Source organism: Aureobasidium pullulans (assembly GCF_000721785.1).
Source record: "Aureobasidium pullulans EXF-150 unplaced genomic scaffold scaffold_16, whole genome shotgun sequence".
Lineage (NCBI taxonomy): Eukaryota > Fungi > Ascomycota > Dothideomycetes > Dothideales > Saccotheciaceae > Aureobasidium > Aureobasidium pullulans.
In genome coordinates, this window is record NW_021941036.1 from 484,075 (window position 1) to 503,226 (window position 19,152).

At 49.9% G+C, this 19,152-nt stretch overlaps 10 protein-coding genes across 10 annotated transcripts; 3 read left to right on the forward strand and 7 right to left on the reverse strand.

The window, feature by feature from the left end:
* Window positions 1-111: 111 nt before the first annotated feature.
* M438DRAFT_376510 (uncharacterized protein) lies at window positions 112-1,125 on the reverse strand (the record flags this gene model as incomplete). Its single annotated transcript, XM_029908664.1, has 1 exon — window positions 112-1,125. One exon carries the CDS (start codon window positions 1,123-1,125, stop codon window positions 112-114), a length of 1,014 nt encoding a protein of 337 aa, XP_029758250.1.
* Window positions 1,126-1,309: 184 nt separating this feature from the next.
* On the reverse strand, window positions 1,310-2,047 carry M438DRAFT_278645 (uncharacterized protein; the record flags this gene model as incomplete). The annotated part of the gene is made up of 1 exon (XM_029901020.1): window positions 1,310-2,047. One exon carries the CDS (start codon window positions 2,045-2,047, stop codon window positions 1,310-1,312), a length of 738 nt encoding a protein of 245 aa, XP_029758251.1.
* A 429-nt stretch (window positions 2,048-2,476) lies between these two features.
* M438DRAFT_278475 (NAD(P)-binding protein) lies at window positions 2,477-3,479 on the reverse strand (the record flags this gene model as incomplete). The annotated part of the gene is made up of 2 exons (XM_029901007.1): window positions 2,477-3,219; window positions 3,320-3,479. 2 exons carry the CDS (start codon window positions 3,477-3,479, stop codon window positions 2,477-2,479), a joined length of 903 nt encoding a protein of 300 aa, XP_029758252.1.
* Window positions 3,480-3,885: 406 nt separating this feature from the next.
* On the reverse strand, window positions 3,886-4,873 carry M438DRAFT_367524 (uncharacterized protein; the record flags this gene model as incomplete). The annotated part of the gene is made up of 4 exons (XM_029907961.1): window positions 3,886-4,459; window positions 4,513-4,638; window positions 4,688-4,796; window positions 4,846-4,873. The coding sequence occupies 4 exons, from the start codon at window positions 4,871-4,873 to the stop codon at window positions 3,886-3,888; spliced, it is 837 nt and encodes a 278-aa protein (XP_029758253.1).
* Window positions 4,874-5,516: 643 nt separating this feature from the next.
* M438DRAFT_376512 (PSP1-domain-containing protein) lies at window positions 5,517-8,308 on the reverse strand (the record flags this gene model as incomplete). The annotated part of the gene is made up of 3 exons (XM_029908665.1): window positions 5,517-6,093; window positions 6,142-8,089; window positions 8,239-8,308. 3 exons carry the CDS (start codon window positions 8,306-8,308, stop codon window positions 5,517-5,519), a joined length of 2,595 nt encoding a protein of 864 aa, XP_029758254.1.
* Window positions 8,309-10,906: 2,598 nt separating this feature from the next.
* On the reverse strand, window positions 10,907-12,068 carry M438DRAFT_323735 (aromatic compound dioxygenase). Its single transcript, XM_029903024.1, has 2 exons — window positions 11,300-12,068; window positions 10,907-11,247 (listed from the first exon to the last, which is right to left on the reverse strand). The coding sequence occupies exons 1-2, from the start codon at window positions 11,986-11,988 to the stop codon at window positions 10,974-10,976; spliced, it is 963 nt and encodes a 320-aa protein (XP_029758255.1). The 5' UTR covers window positions 11,989-12,068; the 3' UTR covers window positions 10,907-10,973.
* Window positions 12,069-12,354: 286 nt separating this feature from the next.
* Window positions 12,355-14,603, forward strand: M438DRAFT_367527 (cytochrome P450 52A1). Its single transcript, XM_029907962.1, has 4 exons — window positions 12,355-13,655; window positions 13,710-13,933; window positions 13,988-14,030; window positions 14,078-14,603. Exons 1-4 carry the CDS (start codon window positions 12,542-12,544, stop codon window positions 14,233-14,235), a joined length of 1,539 nt encoding a protein of 512 aa, XP_029758256.1. The 5' UTR covers window positions 12,355-12,541; the 3' UTR covers window positions 14,236-14,603.
* Window positions 14,604-15,484: 881 nt separating this feature from the next.
* Window positions 15,485-16,306, forward strand: M438DRAFT_323739 (uncharacterized protein). Its single transcript, XM_029903025.1, has 2 exons — window positions 15,485-15,538; window positions 15,658-16,306. Exon 2 carries the CDS (start codon window positions 15,730-15,732, stop codon window positions 16,171-16,173), a length of 444 nt encoding a protein of 147 aa, XP_029758257.1. The 5' UTR covers window positions 15,485-15,538; window positions 15,658-15,729; the 3' UTR covers window positions 16,174-16,306.
* Window positions 16,307-16,425: 119 nt separating this feature from the next.
* Window positions 16,426-17,649, forward strand: M438DRAFT_68282 (NAD(P)-binding protein). Its single transcript, XM_029910250.1, has 3 exons — window positions 16,426-16,559; window positions 16,610-17,469; window positions 17,526-17,649. Exons 2-3 carry the CDS (start codon window positions 16,687-16,689, stop codon window positions 17,595-17,597), a joined length of 855 nt encoding a protein of 284 aa, XP_029758258.1. The 5' UTR covers window positions 16,426-16,559; window positions 16,610-16,686; the 3' UTR covers window positions 17,598-17,649.
* A 451-nt stretch (window positions 17,650-18,100) lies between these two features.
* M438DRAFT_398977 (acyl-CoA N-acyltransferase) lies at window positions 18,101-19,037 on the reverse strand (the record flags this gene model as incomplete). Its single annotated transcript, XM_029909391.1, has 2 exons — window positions 18,101-18,817; window positions 18,995-19,037. 2 exons carry the CDS (start codon window positions 19,035-19,037, stop codon window positions 18,162-18,164), a joined length of 699 nt encoding a protein of 232 aa, XP_029758259.1. The 3' UTR covers window positions 18,101-18,161.
* Between the last annotated feature and the right edge of the window lie 115 nt (window positions 19,038-19,152).

Below are 19,152 nucleotides of genomic sequence, written 5' to 3' on the forward strand. Positions count from 1 at the left end.
TCTTCACAATATGCCTTCACCATCTCTCTTCGAACTCGCAATCAGGAACAAGATTCATTGAATTCAATCATACGAAACTAGCAAAAACAGCAATACCCATACCCTCCCCCATCAAGCCAAATCCCCCAACTCCAAGGGGAACGTCGGCGTCCCCATCCACCACCCATAAGTCGCAGCACCCCCATCATCCCTAGGAATCGGCACATTAAACATGCCACACACACTCCAGAGAACAAACCCCCTCTTGTTTCTCGTGGTCCACATTCTGCTCACTTGACCGCTGACCCGCAGAGTACTCCAATCCCTCGCGAATGCAAATCTATGCGCGTCTGTGGTGGCAGGGTCGGTAGCGGTCATCGGAGATAGATATCTCGCCCATCTTGTGATTGGATTGACGGTGGCGGGAGCATGCATACAAGTGGTATAATGCCTAGCCGCCGCCAAAACAATCGCAAGTAAATTCTGCTTTATAGCAGCAAAAGGGGCTGAATTATTAGTAGCGACCTCCCTCTTCGTAGCAGCGGAAATATCATTCGGGTTCGTGTCATTCTTCCAGATGAATTTGAGTTGTAAATGTTCCATTTCTCCATTCAAGAGTTCCAAAAGTCTCCACAGGGCTTCTAGGTTTTCGTCGTCGATTTCGGCGGCTCCGCCGACGGATAGGTCGATCTTGAGGTATATCTCAAAGATTACTTTCTTTTTGGGTTGCATGTAGAAGAGTCTGGCGGGATGGGTGGTGGAGCGAAGGTTGTTCTGGATAAACGTCTGGGCGGCGTTGATCTTGTTGTCCAAATTGGTTCTGGTCAAATCATCAGTACGGAAGATGAATCTAGTGTGTCGCCAATATAAAAACTCCGCCTCATCATCCGTACACCAGGTTGGTCGGGTATGGTTTGTAGGATCTGCTATATCCACAGGTTCAAGACCAGGGATATAGTACTCTAGGACGTTATTCTTGACTTCGCTCGGGAGGCCGTGAGCGAGACAGAGGAAATCGAGTTCCTTGATTCTTGCGTCCTCTTCATAGGTTCGAGTGGCGGAATTGATAGCTGTGAGCACCGTGTACTCGGCTTCTAAGTTGAGCAACCTGAGGGCTAACCGCTTTTGTCCTGCCGGAAGAGCCATCTTGTATGATTTAGTTGAAGAACAGATGCTACGCTCGACAGTCTTGGAGATTTCATATTGACTCTCCACCTTCTAGGCCAAACAAAGATCCACCCGGATCCGGCATCTGTGCAGTGTACAAAGAAGGCCTCATCTCTCGAGTATGGAGACGAATGGATTTGTGACAAAGAATATTGCTCTAGAGTCAGCGCACATTTTGACCAGAGTTCCAGACGGTCATGATGGCGGACCACAACTCTTCACAGATTCTACCCAAAGCAACAGCTCTCTCGAGTAGTGGCACACCAGCATTCAGTTCCATCTCTTCCTCATCCGCCCACACAATCTTGTAAGTGCCGGTTGCCAGCTCATGGATGCTCGTGTCAAATATGCGCCAGAAAGCGTTCGATATCTGATCTTGGAGCTCAGTGGTGACTGCTGGCAGAGGAACAACCAAGTTGTGTCTGCGCGGAAGAGTGATGACAGGTTGTAACACGACAGTCTTCCTGGCCTCTATGCTTGAGACTTTACTGAAGTGTACTGCCAGTAGTAACAAATTTGCAAGACTTGCTCTATCCGGCGGAAGCGATATCTGTACGTTTATCCGACCCATCTTGGCGACAGTCTCACTCGTTGAGCTGTCACATAGCCAATGGTCCAGGAAAATGTTCTCCTCCCGAGCGAGGCGGCTGGGCAGTGGGATGAGGAAAGTGTTTTCTCCATAGTACAATCTGCTTCCTTCGGTATGGAAGAGCTTTGATATTCGAATGATGTCGGGAAGCCTGTGGTTTATTCTTTTGCTCAGATCTATCGGCTCGGGACGCGTGACTGCATTTTTGCAGATAAGAAGTTGAAGTTCCGTGGGTAACTGGGGGAATACAGTAAACTTTGGTTGATCAGATCCTTTGTCGGCCAACTTTGAATGGTTCAATACGACATCCATTTTCGTGAGCAGTTCTTTTTCTTGTCGGTCAAGTAAGATACTAAAGCTTAACAAAGTGTCATCTAGGAAGCCAGAAGCATGCCTGGTCGCTCCTGCTGTCGCGTACTGAACTCAGTCAGGAATGGTAGTCGAACAAAAGAAGAGCGACGCTCAACATACCACAACTATCTACGGACCTTCTTTGTTCGTCCCCAGCTAGAAAAACCTGTGTTCAGATAACAAAGAAATTTCCGTCCAGTAAAGGCTATAAAGCAAAAGTAAAACAGTCACCAGTATCAATTCGCTGGACATGAGATGGAATCTTGGATCGTTCTTATGACATGCAACTTGCTTCCAGTCTCCTATTCGTAATGCTGTAAGAGAGAGCGCATTAGCGATGAAGCATGCAGTTCGAGTGTACTAACCTCCGCAATCATGAATTCTCACCGCCTAGAAAACCGTAGCGCCCCCATCAACAACAAAATCAGCGCCATTGATATAACTCCCCGCCCTCGAACACAACAAAACCACAACCCCATCCAACTCCCCCACAGCACCCATCCTACCCATGGGATTCCTACTCGCCCAAATACCCCTCGCCTCTTCCAACCCTTCTCCCTCATTCAACACCGTATCCATATACCCGGGCGAGATACAATTGACCCTGATACCAAATCTAGCCCATTCAGCCGCCAAACTATCCTTCATGGCAACAACAGCGGCTTTACTGACGTTATATGCGGATTGGGGTTGAGGGAAATTGACTCTTCTTCCGCTGATACTGGCTGTGAATACTATTGTGCCACCGGTGTTTTGATTTTGCATTTGTTTGGCCGCGGCTTGGGCGCAGAGGAAGGAACCGGTGGTGTTGATGTCGATGACCTTTCTCCATTGGTCTGCTGTCATTTCTATGGCATGGATGCAGCCTACTATACCGGCGAAACAGAGGAGGATGTCGAGTGAACCCATGGCAGCAGCAGCGGAGGAAAAGGCGGAAGAGACGAGGGTGGCATCTGTGACGTCGACGGGAGCTGTGGAAATGGTGGAGGAGGGGAAGTCTGTTCGCAAAGATTCTATGGCTTGAGCGGAAGATTGCAAGGTGGAGGGTAAGTCGAAGAGGTAGAGGTTGGCCAGTCCGTGTTCCAAAAGTGCACGAGCGGCTGCGAGAGCTAGAGTGCCGGCTCCTCCGGTTACTGTGATGGTAGGTTAGTGTTTTCTGATATTTTCGTTTTGCAAGATAAGGTGATGAAATGGTATTTGAATGTCTTGCTTGATGGCGATGGTAATACCTACTAACAGCATTGCCTTCAACAGCGAAACGAGCCATCGCTCTTCCTTCGGCATTGAGATAATGAGGCAACGGAGGCGGAGGAGCAGTCAACGAAGCAGCGGAACCATCTGAAAGCTCCATGAATGGAATGGCTCGAGACGAGAGAGCATCGCGTTCAGACATGTTATCGAAGTGTTTCACCCGTAGGGGCATGCAACGAGAGACCGATAAGTAATGGAATGAGGAAGCTGTAGAGACGATAGATTCGGTTTGAGCAAGGTGTGATAAAATGTATGGGAAAGCAAAAGATATATGTAGCAGGTGGTCGACTCTCTCCGCATGAGGTCGGGCGACAGTGTGCCGATGATGTACAAACACAACGTCATGGTATGCCGATGCTGAAAGAGGAAAGTTACCCGACGTGAGCCTCAACTCCAGCTCGTGAAAGCTTTCTTCTCTTCTCCTTTGACCAGCTCGAGCCGGAATGATACAACGTAAGCAAGGCGATGTGTATTTCGTGTAGCGACTTGGTGTGAGACAGGAAGTATGTTTGGCAAGGGGGCGGCAGTGACTAGATGCAGAAGACACATCAAACGTCTTCAGCAAACAGGTGGCTTGCCAACTTCTTGACGCCTTTCTTTGTTTGATGAATGATCGGAAACAGGCCGTCTCCTTCGGTCATGTCAATTTTGACAAGTTGTTCAATTTCTTCATCCTCATCTTCTTCCTTGCGCTCATCACGGAGAACCTTGAACAGGGCAGCAGCTTCGTCCAACTTTTCGTCGGTAAAGAGAGCTTTCATCTTTTTGCGCTGAGGCGTATCATCTCCATCGCGTCGCTTCAGAATGTCCTCCACCTGGCGACGAGCGAGCTCTTGGCCGACATGTAGAAGTTCGCCGACATCATCCTTGTCTTTGTCGAAAGCTTGTATGTGGTCGGTGGTGAGCTCTCTCTCGGCTATCTGGATGACTTCGGCGACTTTCTTGTAGTTCTTGATCAAGTCGTCGGACTTGGTGAATAGAAGCTGAGCGTGTTCGTGGGCAGGTCGGAGATTGGAGGCGTCTTGGGCGGATGCGCCATTCTTGGCCTTGGGTGCAGGTCCGCCGAGGACATCGGTGAGTAAGGCGCGTATGTCGTTGTGAAACTGGGAGTCGAGATCTGCCCTGCTTGTATGTCAGCTCGGTCGACAAAGCGGAGTGTTGAGAGAGAGACTGACAGTTCACGCTCCTTGTCATCCAGCAACTCATTGAGCGCTTGCTCATCGCTGTCGACTTCAGCGCGCATCTTATCAATCCAGCCATCATCTTTGTGCTGCAAGCGATTGATGGCAGCCAGCATGCTTCTGTTCGAGTTAAGCAAAGAGCCCGTCATCTGATCAAGGCTCGACTCACTGGCTCTCAACGCGTCCCTGATCTTCCTCCTCTTCCCATGCGTTTTGTTCGTCCATGTCATCTGCATCTGCTCTGCGCTTTGATGATCTGCTGTCTGGAGATTGCGACGCTAAAGTGGAACGTCAGTGGTTGTGTCATCGGATGCGAAGATAGCATACCTCCGGCCTTGCGTTTGCCTTTTGTCATTGTGTGCTTTGTAGATTGTTGATTGTCCTTTTGAAGTGGTTTGAAGAGGGAGATATGCGTCCTGCGCAGTTTCACTTGCGTAGAAGCTCCAAGGAAGAAGCTGCAAAATCAGTATTCGCTGTCATGTGGAAGGTGCGAGGGACCCAACATTCGTCAAAACCAGCAAGTCTTCATTGAGCAATATCTGCATCTCTCGTTCTCAAACGATTGCCGCTACCTAACTAATGATACACGATATACTGCCCTTCTTCCCACGTCTGCTGTCCGTAGTAAATCCCTCGCCATCTTGGAAATATCATAAGAAGTATAGGTCAAAGGAAAAAGTCCTCGTGAAAGAAAATCGAAGATCCATCTGCCGCCATTGGTTTCTTGCTGTTGTAAGCCTCGCTCTACTGATCTGTTCCCATGTCCCATGTCCCATATTCCTTGTAAACCCCGATGCCTTGTTTTTGTAGTTTTTTTTTCTCTTTTCTTATATTTCCTTTTCGTCATTCGTATTTGTCCATCTGGACGTTGCAAAAATTTGTGTCTTGCAAGCTTGGAAGATTGAGGATTTCTCTCGAGTTTGAATCATTGAAGATAAGCTTCAGAGTGGAGATTTTGCATAGAAGCAACCCATATAAGGGCCATCGATCAAGACTTTCTAGCGCATGTGGCTAAAGTCGCCGGGGCGAGCTTGACGGCTGCCGTTTCTCAACAGACTCTGTCCCAGGCCTGGAGCAGGTCTGAATGCCAGTTCGTGCGAGGGCGAAGGGGCGTTTCCGTATGGGGCATCGAACGCCTGCTGTCCGTAGGAGCTGGTTGGCATGTACCAGTTCTGTTCAGTGGTACCGGCGAAGCCACTCGAGCCATAGTACTGTTGTCTACCGAGTCCGCCACGCGATCCAAGCTGTCCTTGCATCTGGGACTGGCTCACAGGCGGCTCATAGTATGACTGGGGGGTTCTGCCAGTGGCTTCACTGGCATAGTTCGGGCCGCCTCCATCACGGGGGACAAAGAAGGATGAAGCAGTAGGGTTCATCGTTCTCGGCGAAGCGCCGGGCTGGATGGCACCTGGTCCAATGGAGCTAGGTGGCTGGTTGGGTCTTGAGCGGAAGGCGGCAGGATTGATGGCCGAGAGCCAGATACGTGTCTTGTAGATCTTGAACAAGTCGCCAACAAGGAGGTTGAAGTTGATGTACTCGGTTGAGTAGAAGTAGAAGGTGAGCTTTTTCCAATCCCTAGAAACGTTAGCAGGTATTTCATGAAAAGGAACAACATGAACTTACAGTTGGAACTCGGCGTCCAGAATCTCCATCTTGAGATTGTGCTCGTTTGCCTTCTGCTGCGCAATTCTCTTTGCCTTGGCTTCGTTTCCTTCCTTCTCGCGAAGGTTGGCAATCTCGTGGGGTTGAGCGAGACGCTTGATCATCTTTGGCTTCGTAGGCTCTGTGGGCATTTCCGGAGGACCGCCCATGCCGGGTGGGTACTCATCGAGAGGTCTGTCTCTGTGCATGCTACCGCGGTCGGCACCATTAGAGGCCATAAGACCACGCGTTTCGGAGTCGGTCAAGGCAAGATTATGGCGGCTGAACATCATGAGCCATTTGTAGTGGTCTTCTCCTGTCTTCTCAAGTGTTTCCTTTGCTCTGGGCCAGTCAATCTTGGCGTGAGTAACAGTTCCCAGATCCTGACCGCGGTCTGCTTCGACGATGACCAGGTCGCCCTCCTTGACGTCAAGACCGGTACCTTCGTGGATATAGAAGATGCCAGATCTAGAACACTTAAAGGTGACAATGTACAGCGGAGCACTCCATCCTTGGCGACCAAAGACGTTGCCTGCGCCACCAGCGGAAGAGTAAGGGCTTTGATGACTGTTATTCATCATGAGCCCTGATGATTCGGCATGATTTCTGTGGGCAGTGGTCAGACCCGAGAAGTAGTTGTGGGCATATTCTCTGTGCTGCATGTCTGACTCGGTCATGTTGTTCTCCAGCTCGTGAGAAGTCTGGTGATACTCCGAGAGGGCACTGCCATTGCTTCCATTTTCTGAGCCGTGCGGCATATTGGCGAATGCTGAAGCAACGCTGCTGTAGCCTTGACCCGAGCCAGACAGTCCACCGACGAGCGAACCGCGACGAGTTGGGATATCTGCTAGCGAATGTCTTCTGCTCTGATTGATCTCATCCATGCCGAAGCCAAGAGAAGTAGACCACATACCACGATGAGATGCATCCTGAAGCATGGACTGAGTGAGTCCGTTGCTGGGCCTTCCTGAGTAGAGTTGCTCAAAGTCATCGTCATCGATTGCGGAATCAGCACCAGATTGAGCGAAGTTGTCGGGAGATGCAGGGTTTCTGATGTTACGACGCACATCTTCTGCGGCCGAAGCACCGAGTGTGGCAGATCCATGCTTTGCGCGTGCGCTCTCATGTGTGGCCTGACGAAGAAGAGAGTTGCTAAGGTCCGACACCTGTTCTTGACGGCTTCTCGGACCAGCGAGAAGCACACCCTGGTCAGGGCCTTCATCATCTTCAACTTCACTCAGCTGTCCCAGAGGTCTGCCTTCGGTGTAGACTGTCTCTCCAAGTGCGCTTGGGCGCATCGGGCGGTACTGGGGTCCTGTTGCACTGGGTCGGGCTCTTGAAGGGGTACCCACGGCACCAGGACTTTGCAAGCCGAGTTCGGTTTCGAGCTGACCGACCGAGTAAGACTGGGACCGGTGTGTCTTCATGATCGGTTGCAAAGGCATATTGTTGAAGGGAAACGATTCGGGTTGATCGACGATGCCCGGACTTGGTTGAGGCGCAAAGGCAGGAGAGGAGCCTTCGTTGATTCTTAGAGGCATCTCTCTACGATCTGCGCCCCAGATAGAGTTGGGCGTAGCCCAGGCACCTCCGTTGGAGCCGTTTGATGGAACACGGCCGAGTGCAGATCCGAAGGTCCATGGGTTGTGTTCGGCTGAAGGTGTTGAGGGTTGAGATCCATTCGAGGGCATAGTGGCTCCAGAGATGGATGCCTTTCTTAGATCTCCAGACTTGATCTCGCTGAGGAACGAAGATCTTCGGATGCCTGCGGCGGCGGAAGGACGTACTGTGACCGATGAAGCCGAGTGAGAGAGTTCAGGCTCGTCTTCTGACGATGCCAATGCCTCAGAATCTGGAGTCGAACGGCCAAACTTGATCTTCTCGCCTCGGATGACTGTGGGCCCGAAGCCTGAGCGATTGACGGTACTGGCTGNTGTCCGCGTGAATTGGGAGTCAAATCGTAAAGCGAAGTACTTTCGGCTATGTCCGCGCGAAGCAGTAGGAGTTGATTCTTGGAGCGAAGTACTTTTGGCTGTGTCCGCGTGAGGTTGTAGGAGTCGAATCAACAAAGCAAAGTACTTTCGGCTATGTCCGCGCGAAGCAGTAGGCAATGATTCTTGGAGCAAAGTACTTTTGGCTGTGTCCGCATGAGGTGGTAGAAGTCGAATCAACAAAGCGAAGTACTTTCGGCTATGTCCACGTAAAGTGGTTGACGAGTCGAAACGTGAAGCGAAGTGTTCTTTCGCCTATGTCTGTGTGAAGTAGTAGTGGTCGAATCGCGTAGCAGAGTACTTTCGGCTGTGTCCGCGTGAAGCAGTAATATCGAATCTTAACCGCTGAGTACTTTCGTGACGCGAAGTAATTTCGGCTATGTCAGCGTCTAGCAGTAGATGTTGACCTATTCAGGTGGAGCAGTAGCAATCGGGATATTCGAGTGAAGCGGTAAAGCAGAAATCCGCGACTGGTGAGGACGTTATAGTCTGCGTGGAGTGACTTGTGTAGGACAAAGGATATGTCAATTGACCACGGCGGCGTCCTAAAACTTGAATCAAGAGATTCAGAACTGTCAAGCAAGCTCGGTCCACGTTGTGCGAGGTTGCACTGAGAAGTGGTTCGCTCGAAAGATGGCAAATCTCTCAATGTGTCCGCTCTTCAATTGGTTGGGGGAACAATGATGTCGTCCCGAATCGACGTCGTTGCCTAATCCTCGAATGTCAGCTGCCATCTGAATGACCTCGTGTTCCATAATGCTCTATGTATTGTCGTGGTAGGTGCAAATTCGACGTCGAGCTCGCCGAAATAGGCAAGAGCTTGATTTTCAAAAGTGAACCTGACAGCATGTGAACAACAGGACAACTCACAGGTAAAGTGTCGGTGGTAACCCTCAGTGGTTTGCGTTGTTCGAGAAATTGTGAGAATGACGAACTGGATATAAAGTGTCGGATGACGGGTATGTGGGCCTCAAAGTCGGCCAAATGAGCAGGAATTAAGTGAAGAGGTCCTCAAGATGTTCTGCACATTCGTGTCAGTGCGAGGCGTCAACGATTATAGAGAAGATGGATCTAGCGCCATCACATTGCTACTGTGTACCATCAGGCTGGCTACTAGCTTCAAGCGCCAAACAGGGGATGTAGTCTTTCAGGCGAAGACGACACACAGGCTGCCTTCACCTCAGAACTTGTCTCCCTGGGCGGAGAAATTGATGAAGAAAATCAGACTCACCTAACAATCGCTTGTAATACCTGTATCCGGGTCCCTTTCCTTTTATCTATAAATTCAGTCTATGTCAAGTCAATCTCCGTTGCTTCGTCGAGCATACAATCCTGAATAGATCTGAGATGGTCTTACCTATCGCGAGAGCTTTGTTTTCAAGCAGGACAAAGTGAAACAAGGAGAAATATTTGCAACATTAACAGCCGGTCTTGCGGATTCCGTCAAATACCTGGCGCTTGTCAGTCAGCAGCCACCAGACGGTCGCAATGATCCAGCGCGAAATTTCAGGCTTCAGACTCGAGGATATTGGCTCACAGGTTCGATCAAACGCCTTGGTCACAGTCTCATGGTCCTTTTTCCGGGTGACAACGAACTGTCTTGATGGTATCGATCCTGGACAAAGAAAGACGCTCCAAAATTCATTTGTCGATGTTGTGGAGAAACGCGCGCCACGTGGGTGTCGAAACAGCAAACAGCAGTCTCCGGATCCCCAGATTTCGAATTTGGAGGTCAACTTGCGACGTAACTTGACTTGCGAAGACTCGTGAGAGAGAACTGCAAGGCGACTCCGCTTTTGTAGGGCGAAATGAGAACAGATGTTCTGGATTGCTCGGGCCCCTTTGTGGGGGGGAGGCTTCGGAGGATGCAGAACGCCGATCAGTTCGCAACCAGCCGAGGGCGTGAATAACAAACTTGTTCGACGGGTGGAAGATGCTTTGAGAGTTTAGGAATTAGTCTATCTGATCACGATGGACGATTGAGTCGTGAAGAATGGAAGACGAAGAGGAGATATGTAGGCACGCGCAGGCTCGAACGACTACTAAAGGCAGGCGTCAGACGTGATGGAAATGCGGAGGCGGCGCAACTGCTCTCAGGGCGGGGGTCTCGTGCCCTCGATCAGCCACTTCCCTCGGCGCTAACCGACTCACAAAACCATAGAAGGTGGTGCAAACCGTTCTTATACTTCGCTCCGCTCGACATTCCGGCGGCCGCCATTGGTCCGCCTCCTGTATGAGAAGGGATACCCTACCAGCAATAACCTCATGCCCAACATTGCTCGAACGACGACCCTTGGATCTCCTTGTCGACTGCGTCAGCACTATCAGGCCACCGCACCTTGGCGCGGTATGCGATCCCCCACAGTCTCCCGCTCAAATTCTCATCGTACTCGACTATGTTGTCCTACACCACGGCAGCGATTTGTCTGTCCGCGACGACGGGTGCCATCTCGCAGGCTTACCCGAGTCCCCGAGCAGTGAGTCTTTTGGTTGGACAGGTACACAAAACCATCGCATCGGAGTTATATTTCTCTCGGTACTGCAGCGGGTAAGAGTGCGGGGTGCAGTTCAAGAGCGGCTTTCGACTGGATGATCCGGAGCTCGTGGCCCTGCATCGAACTTACAGTTCAAGACTAGCCATCCGGCTCTTCTTCCAGACGTCGTGATCAACAAGTTACAGGGTACGAGCTCAAAGGTATTGGCATCCAGCCTGGATCAGTGCAGAGAATCAGCGACGTGCAGATAGGATTGCATTCGCCTTCTCGATTGAGGTCAGACAGGCTAATTGACGGGATACTAATTTGTTGTACAGTCTGCCCGAGATCAGTCGACATCTAGGATGGGTAAGCCTTGGAAATCCTCCATGCTTCTTCCCATTTTCTTTATGGCCTCTTCGGCCTTCTCTTTACGAAGCTTGAGTGTTTCCCTTGTCGAGACCAATACGAAGTCGTAAGTCAGAAGTGATGTTCCCTCCTTGACGTCGTACTTCTTCGCCATCTCCGGATCAGTCACCTCCGAGAGATCCACAATTAGAGATTCCTTGACGCCGAATACAGGGTCAGAAGATTCATACGGATCACCGCGAGGATACAAAGCACTGCGATGCTGTCAGAAAAGCGATCTTTGTTGTGGAGTAGCTCAAGACTTACGTGATCAAGGGGTCAAAAGAGTCCTTCCTCAATAGGAAGTGAACATGACCAGGACGATTTGGATGTCTGCCCAACATCTGAAGCATATTGAACACAGGCCCATCCATGGGGATAGGATACGACACAGGCTTCACAGCCTTGAACCAGAAAGTTCCGTCCTGTTCTGAGAACAAGATGCCCCTACCGTCCGGTCCGTCTCGTTCCGGATACTGGACATCGTAGTTTCCATGCGAATCGCCTTCCCACACATCAATCTGCACACCCCCAAGCGGATTGCCTTCGGTATCTTTGACAGTGCAGAGAACCAGGAGTGGCGTTCCGTCAGGGTCTTTGTGTATAGCGTAGCCATTTTCAACTTCCTTTGCATCATGCGTGTGGAACGGACCAAGCACTGTTCCCTCGGTTGATTTTCCGGTGCGAGGGTGGTCAATTGAATCTACCAGAGCACTCAGTCCAAGTGTGTCTGATAGTAGAATCATTTCTCTCCTCAGATCAGTGCTGATTGTGCCAACGTCCGTCAAGAAGTCCAGTCCAGTCATCCATTCATCGGTCGACAGTCGTGTCTCTCTTGCAAAATCATGGAGATGAGATACCAGACGTTCGAAGATGTATCTGGTCCGGGGATTTTGACATTGGCTGTTGATGGCGTGAACGTTTTCGGTGATGTTCTCTGTTGTAAGGTCCTTCATGGTTGATGGTTGTGTAACTTGAGATGTCGAGGTTTCATTCAGTGACCTCAAAGACGAGGGCTTCTCTTTCTTATACTAGCCGTCCACATGGCCGACGGTCGTTGTTGCTCAAAGTGATCATGACGGTGATTGTGGGGCTGCTCCAGTCCCGCTACTGCCCCACCTGGAGCAGCTTCGGCCCAGCAGCCAATCACACGGCCGCTGACCGGTCTCGTACGAAATCGCCCTTCGGCACTTTTCATTCATTCTGGCGCAACATCCTAATTCGTTCTTTGCAACATCAACCCTCTCGAAAAGTTGAGGAGATACACGGTTGAAGAAATGATGATAGCCGTGCTCTATTTTTATGTCCTGACCAGAAGATGTCGCAGTTTCTCAGCACCTGATCATGCAGGTTCAGCTTGCAGCTGATTATTGGCTAGATTAGCTCAAAGAGTAAGCTGCAGAAGCTCCCTTGATCCTTCCGTCTTGTGCAATCGTTTTCTCTTACCTGGCGCGTCTCACCCAGTGCTTCTTTCCTACTACAAACCATACCTGTTATAGCAGCAACGAGATGGTGTTCTCCAATACTTCGCATCCGTTCACTGCGGTCGCAATAGGTACACTGCTTGTCGGGAGTCTCATCTATGCCTCTTTCGGCCGGTGGAAGCTTCGTCAATCGCGGCAAGAATTCGAGCGGATCAACAAATGCCTTCCCCCTCGCAGTCTCTATCCCATCAGAGAGCCCTTCATTGGGTTGAACATGATTCTGTCGGTGCTCGGCGCAGCCAGAAAAAAGCTTCTTCTGCATTGGTTCTTCGAACAATACCAAACATACGGACCTACGTTTGTGGTAAGAACTATCGAAGGACACGCTGTTCACACGACCGAGGCGGAGAATCTTAAGACTGCATTCAGCCAGAAATTCGATGATTGGTCTGCTGGAGGTGGTCGCCAATCTTTCAAGCATCTGCTCGGACGTGCGACATTCATGACCGATGGTGCTGAGTGGTCACACTCTCGTGGTATTCTACGTCCAATGTTCGCCAAAGACCGTATCACAGACCTGGACCTCTTCGAAAAACATTTCCAGAAATTCTTGAAGTTAATACCCGAGGATGGCGCAACCGTAGACCTGGATAAACTCTTCCATCGTTATGCCTTTGATGTGTCTTCCGAGTTTCTATTCGGAGAATCGATCGGCTCGCTAGGAGAACAGACAGAGGCCAAAGCCCAGTTGGGCCACGACATTGAGCTAACTATTCAGGATGCTGCCGACCGTTTTCGCTACTCATTGTTGTATCGCTTGCTCAAGCGCAAAGGAGTCGATGAGGCAATTCGCAATGTGCATGATGCGACCAACAAGTATGTGCAGGAAACTTTGGAGCGAGCCGCGAAAGCCGAGAAGAGTTTCACTGCAACGGATGACAAAGAGTCCGGATACTCCTTCCTCGACGAGATGGCACGTCAGACTCAAGACCCAAAGAAGATGAGAGAGGAGGCTACGTCTTTGATGTTTGCAGGAAAAGACACCACTGCCGGTCTATTAGGCAGCATGTGGTTCTTGCTGGCCAGAAATCCTGCTGCGTGGCAGAAGCTTGTGGCAGAGATCGATCAGCTAGAAGGCGTACCACCGAGCTACCAATGGATCAAGAACGCCAAGTATCTGAGATACTGTGAGCATGAAGGTGTGTTACTCTTGTCTCTAAATCAGGTGTTCGTTGACTGATATGTGTATCAAGCCATGAGACTTTACCCAGTAACGCCGATTCTGCCACCACGCATTTCGAACAAGGATACTGTATTGCCCGTGGGTGGTGGCGAGGACGGCAAATCACCACTGTTCGTCCCCAAAGGTGCAGCCTTAGTGGTCAACATCTACTGTGCAAACCGCCGCAAGGACGTTTTCGGGGACGACGTGGAGGATTTCAGACCAGAAAGATGGGAGGATCTCCGTCCAGGCTGGGTACGCATATTTTCCACTGCGTGTTTTTGGATCGGCTGACTAAGTCATGCACAGGCATATACTCCGTTCGGAGGCGGCCCGCGTATCTGCATAGGGCGTAAGTACATTTAGGAACGTCACAGATCGTTGACTTACCTACTACAGAACAATTTGCTATTACGGAAGTGTACTATCTCACTGTACGACTCATACAACACTTCCGTCGCATCGAATGTCGCGACCCCAGTCCGTTCGTGGAGAACCTTGCGGGTGTCATCCTGAGCTCAGACAATGGCGTCAAGGTTGGCCTGTATTCCAATTGAATATACAGAACTCTTGCTTCTTTGCTAGAAGCGTACCTGGTCGGCACCGGTCCCAATACTTACGACCATCACTTGGCACGATACAGTCGCGATATACAGCACAAACATGCAGCTTCATATCGCTCACCGGTCCAGTCATCGCACGCTGTGAAACAAGAGGCCCATATGTTTGCGACAGCCGATAAGGCTCGATTCGTACTACAATACATACAAAAGTGTGCATCTTCCCCTCTTGCTCACAAGGCAACTGTGTGACACAAGATTCATATGCCCACATGTTTCACCGATGCGCATGTTGCACAAAAGACAGCGAAATCCGTTGTGTGTGTTCACTGACTGCATCATATCCTTCTGACATCGATCTACAGCCTTCCTGACCGGTGGGGAAGGCAGGAAGACAGTTCTATATCAGATGACTCTGCCTTTTGCCCCACCAGTAGCACCATGCCGATGAGGCATATTGGCAATGTTTTTTTTTTTTCTTAACTTTTGCGTCTCCCGCCAGTCGCCCTGCCACCAACAGGCTCCTGAGTGGTGCCTACTCTCCTGAGGTCAAGTCGACCCAAAAGGTCCAAATGATGTGTTGCCAGGATTGAACTCGTGTCTGCTCCGTTGGGGGGAGTTACCATGATCAATACGTTTGGCAGAAGCAGTCTCAAGCATAGCATGGTGGATTGTACGGTCGATCAATGAGGTATGAGTTCTTCATTCTGGAGACCTCAAACATATAACGTGAATTGGAAAGTTGACCATTGCTGCTGTTCAAAGCGTGCAACCTTGGGCATTTTCAAGAAATGGACTGAGCCGAAACACAGAAATGGCTGACATTGTTCTTGCTCAATGTCACACTTCTCCGGGACATACAAGCATTTGTAAGCGTCAATCAAACTACACTATGCAAGGCTTCATGCTTTTCCTTTGAAGCAGGCTGCATTCATGATCGATTTCGGGGTTGATGGAATTAGTGACAGGGTCACAGGCCAAATTTCGGGGACTTAGAATTTTGACCGATCGCGCGGAGACGCGTCAAGATCCTAGCAAGGACGCCCTCTCCAGTCTCTGCAACATCAACAATCACCAGACGTATTTGCTTAGGGCAGACTGTCAAACACCATGACTGAGGCAACATGCGGGTTCGAGGTGTTTGTTCATGCGTGGAAGAGTAGCGTTGACGCGTTCACAAGGGTTGTAAAGGCCGGACCACCAGGCTGATACACGCCTAATGTCGCAGCCTCTCTATATACGACACGGCCGACATGTCAAGTCGATCATGCCCTCGAAGCCCTCATAATGCGAAACAAAAGTAGGTATATTCGAAAAGAGATTACATACTACACACGCGTGCCTATAAAGGTTCAAGTAGCTGCCACTTGCCTTTCCCTCCTACCATCTCATCACCACATAAGCATAACAAGCAAGCAGGTCTCGCTTTTTCTCTTCAAGTCACTCATTATTCAATTCTATGAACTTTTGATTCAATCCAAACCAGCAAATATGAAGATCACCGCCAACATCCTCGCCATCGCCTTGACCCTCGGCCTCGCAACCGCCACCCTCTCCCCCGCCACCTCCAACACCAAAGGCAAATACCCCAAATCTCCCTCCTGCAGTCCCGCAAAGACCAGCAAGGCCATCCAAGCTGCCGAGTGCAGTCACAACACGAGAACCTCAAAGACCCAGACTTTCGCCATCTTCAAGGTCGACCACCAATACGACGCCAACCATGGTGCTCCTTACGGCACTTGCGAGGCTTACACTTGCACTGCACCCACCGACTCGCAGTTGAGCTCTGATTCTGATTACTGGACTTTCTTCTGGAATGACAACGGCGAGAGCAGTGGTGAGGGTGCTGGGTGTATTAAGGATCCTCAGACTGGTGTTTGTGGATGTGAGAACTCTGATGGTACTTTTGTTTCTGGCTCCAGCAGCTGCAAGTAAGCGTATTTGAGGAAAGAGAGTTATTGGGATTTGAGCTGGAGAACGAAGTCGTTGAAATCGCGAACTCGAGTAAAGACAATGTTGAAGTGGCACAAGTCACAGCACACGGAGGTCTATTGTGCATAAGTTATGCAACAAGCTAGCCGGACTTCTACCATGCTCATCAGCTTCAGATGCTTAATTCAATTGCTTTCTTCCATCCTTACTTCCAGGTGTACGTGTGTTTTGTTCGTGAAAGATCCCGCAGTGCACTTCGTGAATTGGCCATTCACAAATTATGCCCGTAATGCACTTCGTTCTCGTCGCAGCTGACAGCGTCCCTAATGCTGCAACGATTCGTCATGATGCCTTGCTCTTAAACGCGGTCAGCTCAACGGATCTGCAAGGTAAGGAAGATGGGTGTCGGTCATATGAGCAGCTATAACGAGTAATAAAGAGTAGGTGACTTCGTCGTGCGGCAGTGGTCCTTCAAATTTTCTACTCTTCCAAACATCACACGAAAAAAAGAGCAAGATGGCATTTACACCTTACTCTGCACCCCCTACATCTGACATATCCCCAGTCATTGGAGAAGTCAATGACGAGACGACTTGGCCTCCATACAATCCTCGTCGCAAGCCGGGCCAAACTGTCTATGTAATCACCGGTGCAAATCGAGGTCTGGGACTCGCCCTAACCACGACCCTCGCACTCCGTCCTAACACAGTCGTTTTCGCCTGCATCCGTACTTTCACCCCGGAAACGACTGAGATTCTCACCTCACTCCCTGTGGGTCAAGACAGCTACGTAGCGCCCCTTGAAATTGACGCCACAGTCCCCCTACACGCCAAACAAGCCGTTGAAGTCATCTCTCGAATCCACGGCTACAATCACGTTGATGCAGTCATCGCAAATAGTGGCATGAGCGACTACTACGGCACCGCAGCCGAGACGCCCCTAGAAGCCCTCCGCACACACTTCGAAGTCAACACCATCGGCCCTCTAGCCCTTTTCCAAGCCTTCTTGCCTCTTCTTCTCCAATCCGCACACCCAAGATTCGTGGCCATGAGTTCAGGCGCTGCGAGTTTGAACGACATGGAACACATGCCCTTGATGCCCGTTACTGCCTATGGCGCAAGCAAAGCAGCTCTAAACTACATCGTGAGGAAGATACATTTCGAGAACTTGGGCGTGTGCAGCTGGGTTTTGAGCCCCGGTTGGGTGAGGACTGAGATGGGAAATCATGGTGCTGAAGTGGTGGGAATGGAAAGGGCGCCTGTTTCGTTGGAGCAGAGTGTTGAAGCTATGATTGAGAAGGTGAGTTGTTCCTCCTTGCTTGCAACGAATGGATTATGGCTGATGTGTCATTTTAGATTGATAGCGCGACAAAGGAAGACACTTCTGGGACTTTTCAGTCGTTTGATGATACTAAGCCTGAATGGTGATAGTACTGTTCTTTGGAGTCGCCGAGTATAGCTGTTTCGGAGGATCTGTTGCAAGCTATTGATCATATGCTAGGAAGCCTATTTCAATATCGTATTGAGTTCTGCATGTTTGATATTGCTTCCCCATCACGAGAACCTTCTCATCGTGACTTCCATGTTATGTGGATGTGGGGGAGGGGGTAGAGGTGGATAATCAGAGGTGTAAGCTAGAAGGGTGTCGGAGAAAGTAATGAGGTAGGTTTGGCTGGCGGGTTGTGTTGACATGTCCACGGTGGTTCTGAATTTGTTGGTGGAGTTGGAATTGGGAGTTTATGTTTTCGGGAATTTGTGATGGATTGGTGAGGTGATTGGGTTTGTGGTTTCTTGTTGGTGTTTTTTTTTATACACCTCCCATATATCAGGACAAGGAAGAAGCTGTTTACCATATCCTTCTTCTTGCTGGCTTGGGATCTCAACGCCTTTGTAGCTATAAGGACATAAATCGAAATCAGATTTTGTGTATTGCTACGTGGTTCAGTAATCGAGTATTGATCCAAACAGATGACAAACGTCTCACAATCAACCTCACAGTCCATACTCCCTCACATCCTCCATACCCCAACTCCAACACGCCGTCTCATCATCTCCAAAATCTTTGACCACTCTCAAACCCTCCCATTTCAATCCCAGTCTCCTCAATGTAGCCATACTAGCCTCATTCTTCCCATTACAGAAACCAAAGATAGCAGTGACACCTTGTTCCTTGCCAACATAGTCAATCAGTGCCGTTCCAGCTTCAACAGCATAGCCCTTCCTCATATATTCAGATAGCATAGCAAACCCAATATCCGGCGCCAGCAGTGAAGAATTCTCACCACGCATGAGTGAAACAGTACCGATAGGAGGACCAGGCTGACCATTGTCGAGAAGGGAAACCAGATAAATGCCATATCCATTTCTTCTATGATCGGCGATGAAGCGGTTTTCGATGAGTGATTTTGCGGCAGGGGGTGTGGTTATGGAGGTTGGTTTGCCGCCGAGCATGGTGATGAATTCGGGTGTGTTCCAGAGGTTGACCATGAATTGGCAGTGGGAAGGATTTGATGGGTCGAGGTAAGAGATGGTGAGGCGAGGGGTTGTGATGAGGAAGTTTGGGTCTGTCATGTTTGCTGATTGGAGAGCTGCGTGCGCAAGATGTGTGTTTGAGAGTGTGGATTGCTTGGTAGAGCTGGTTGCTGGTGCTGCTTGCGTTGACGAATGTGTTTGCTTGATGATTGTACGAAGATTGTCGCGAGTTTGGATGATATGGTCGAGAGCTTCGACGTCTTCACTGATGAATATTGGTGCTTCTGAGAAGAAGTTTTCACTGTCGTGTATGCTCTCTTACTGATATGTGCTCGAGGTTTTAATGTACTTACCATGGTCAGGCGAAGAGGATTTCAAGTGTTTGCAGTGACTCATGATGAATCCCTCAGAAGCCACGGATTATCGATAAGCTGCTATTGGTTGATCAGTATTCCTAATTCAACATTTAATCAAATTTCGACGAGATGTGGCAGCCTGAGGATAGGTGTCT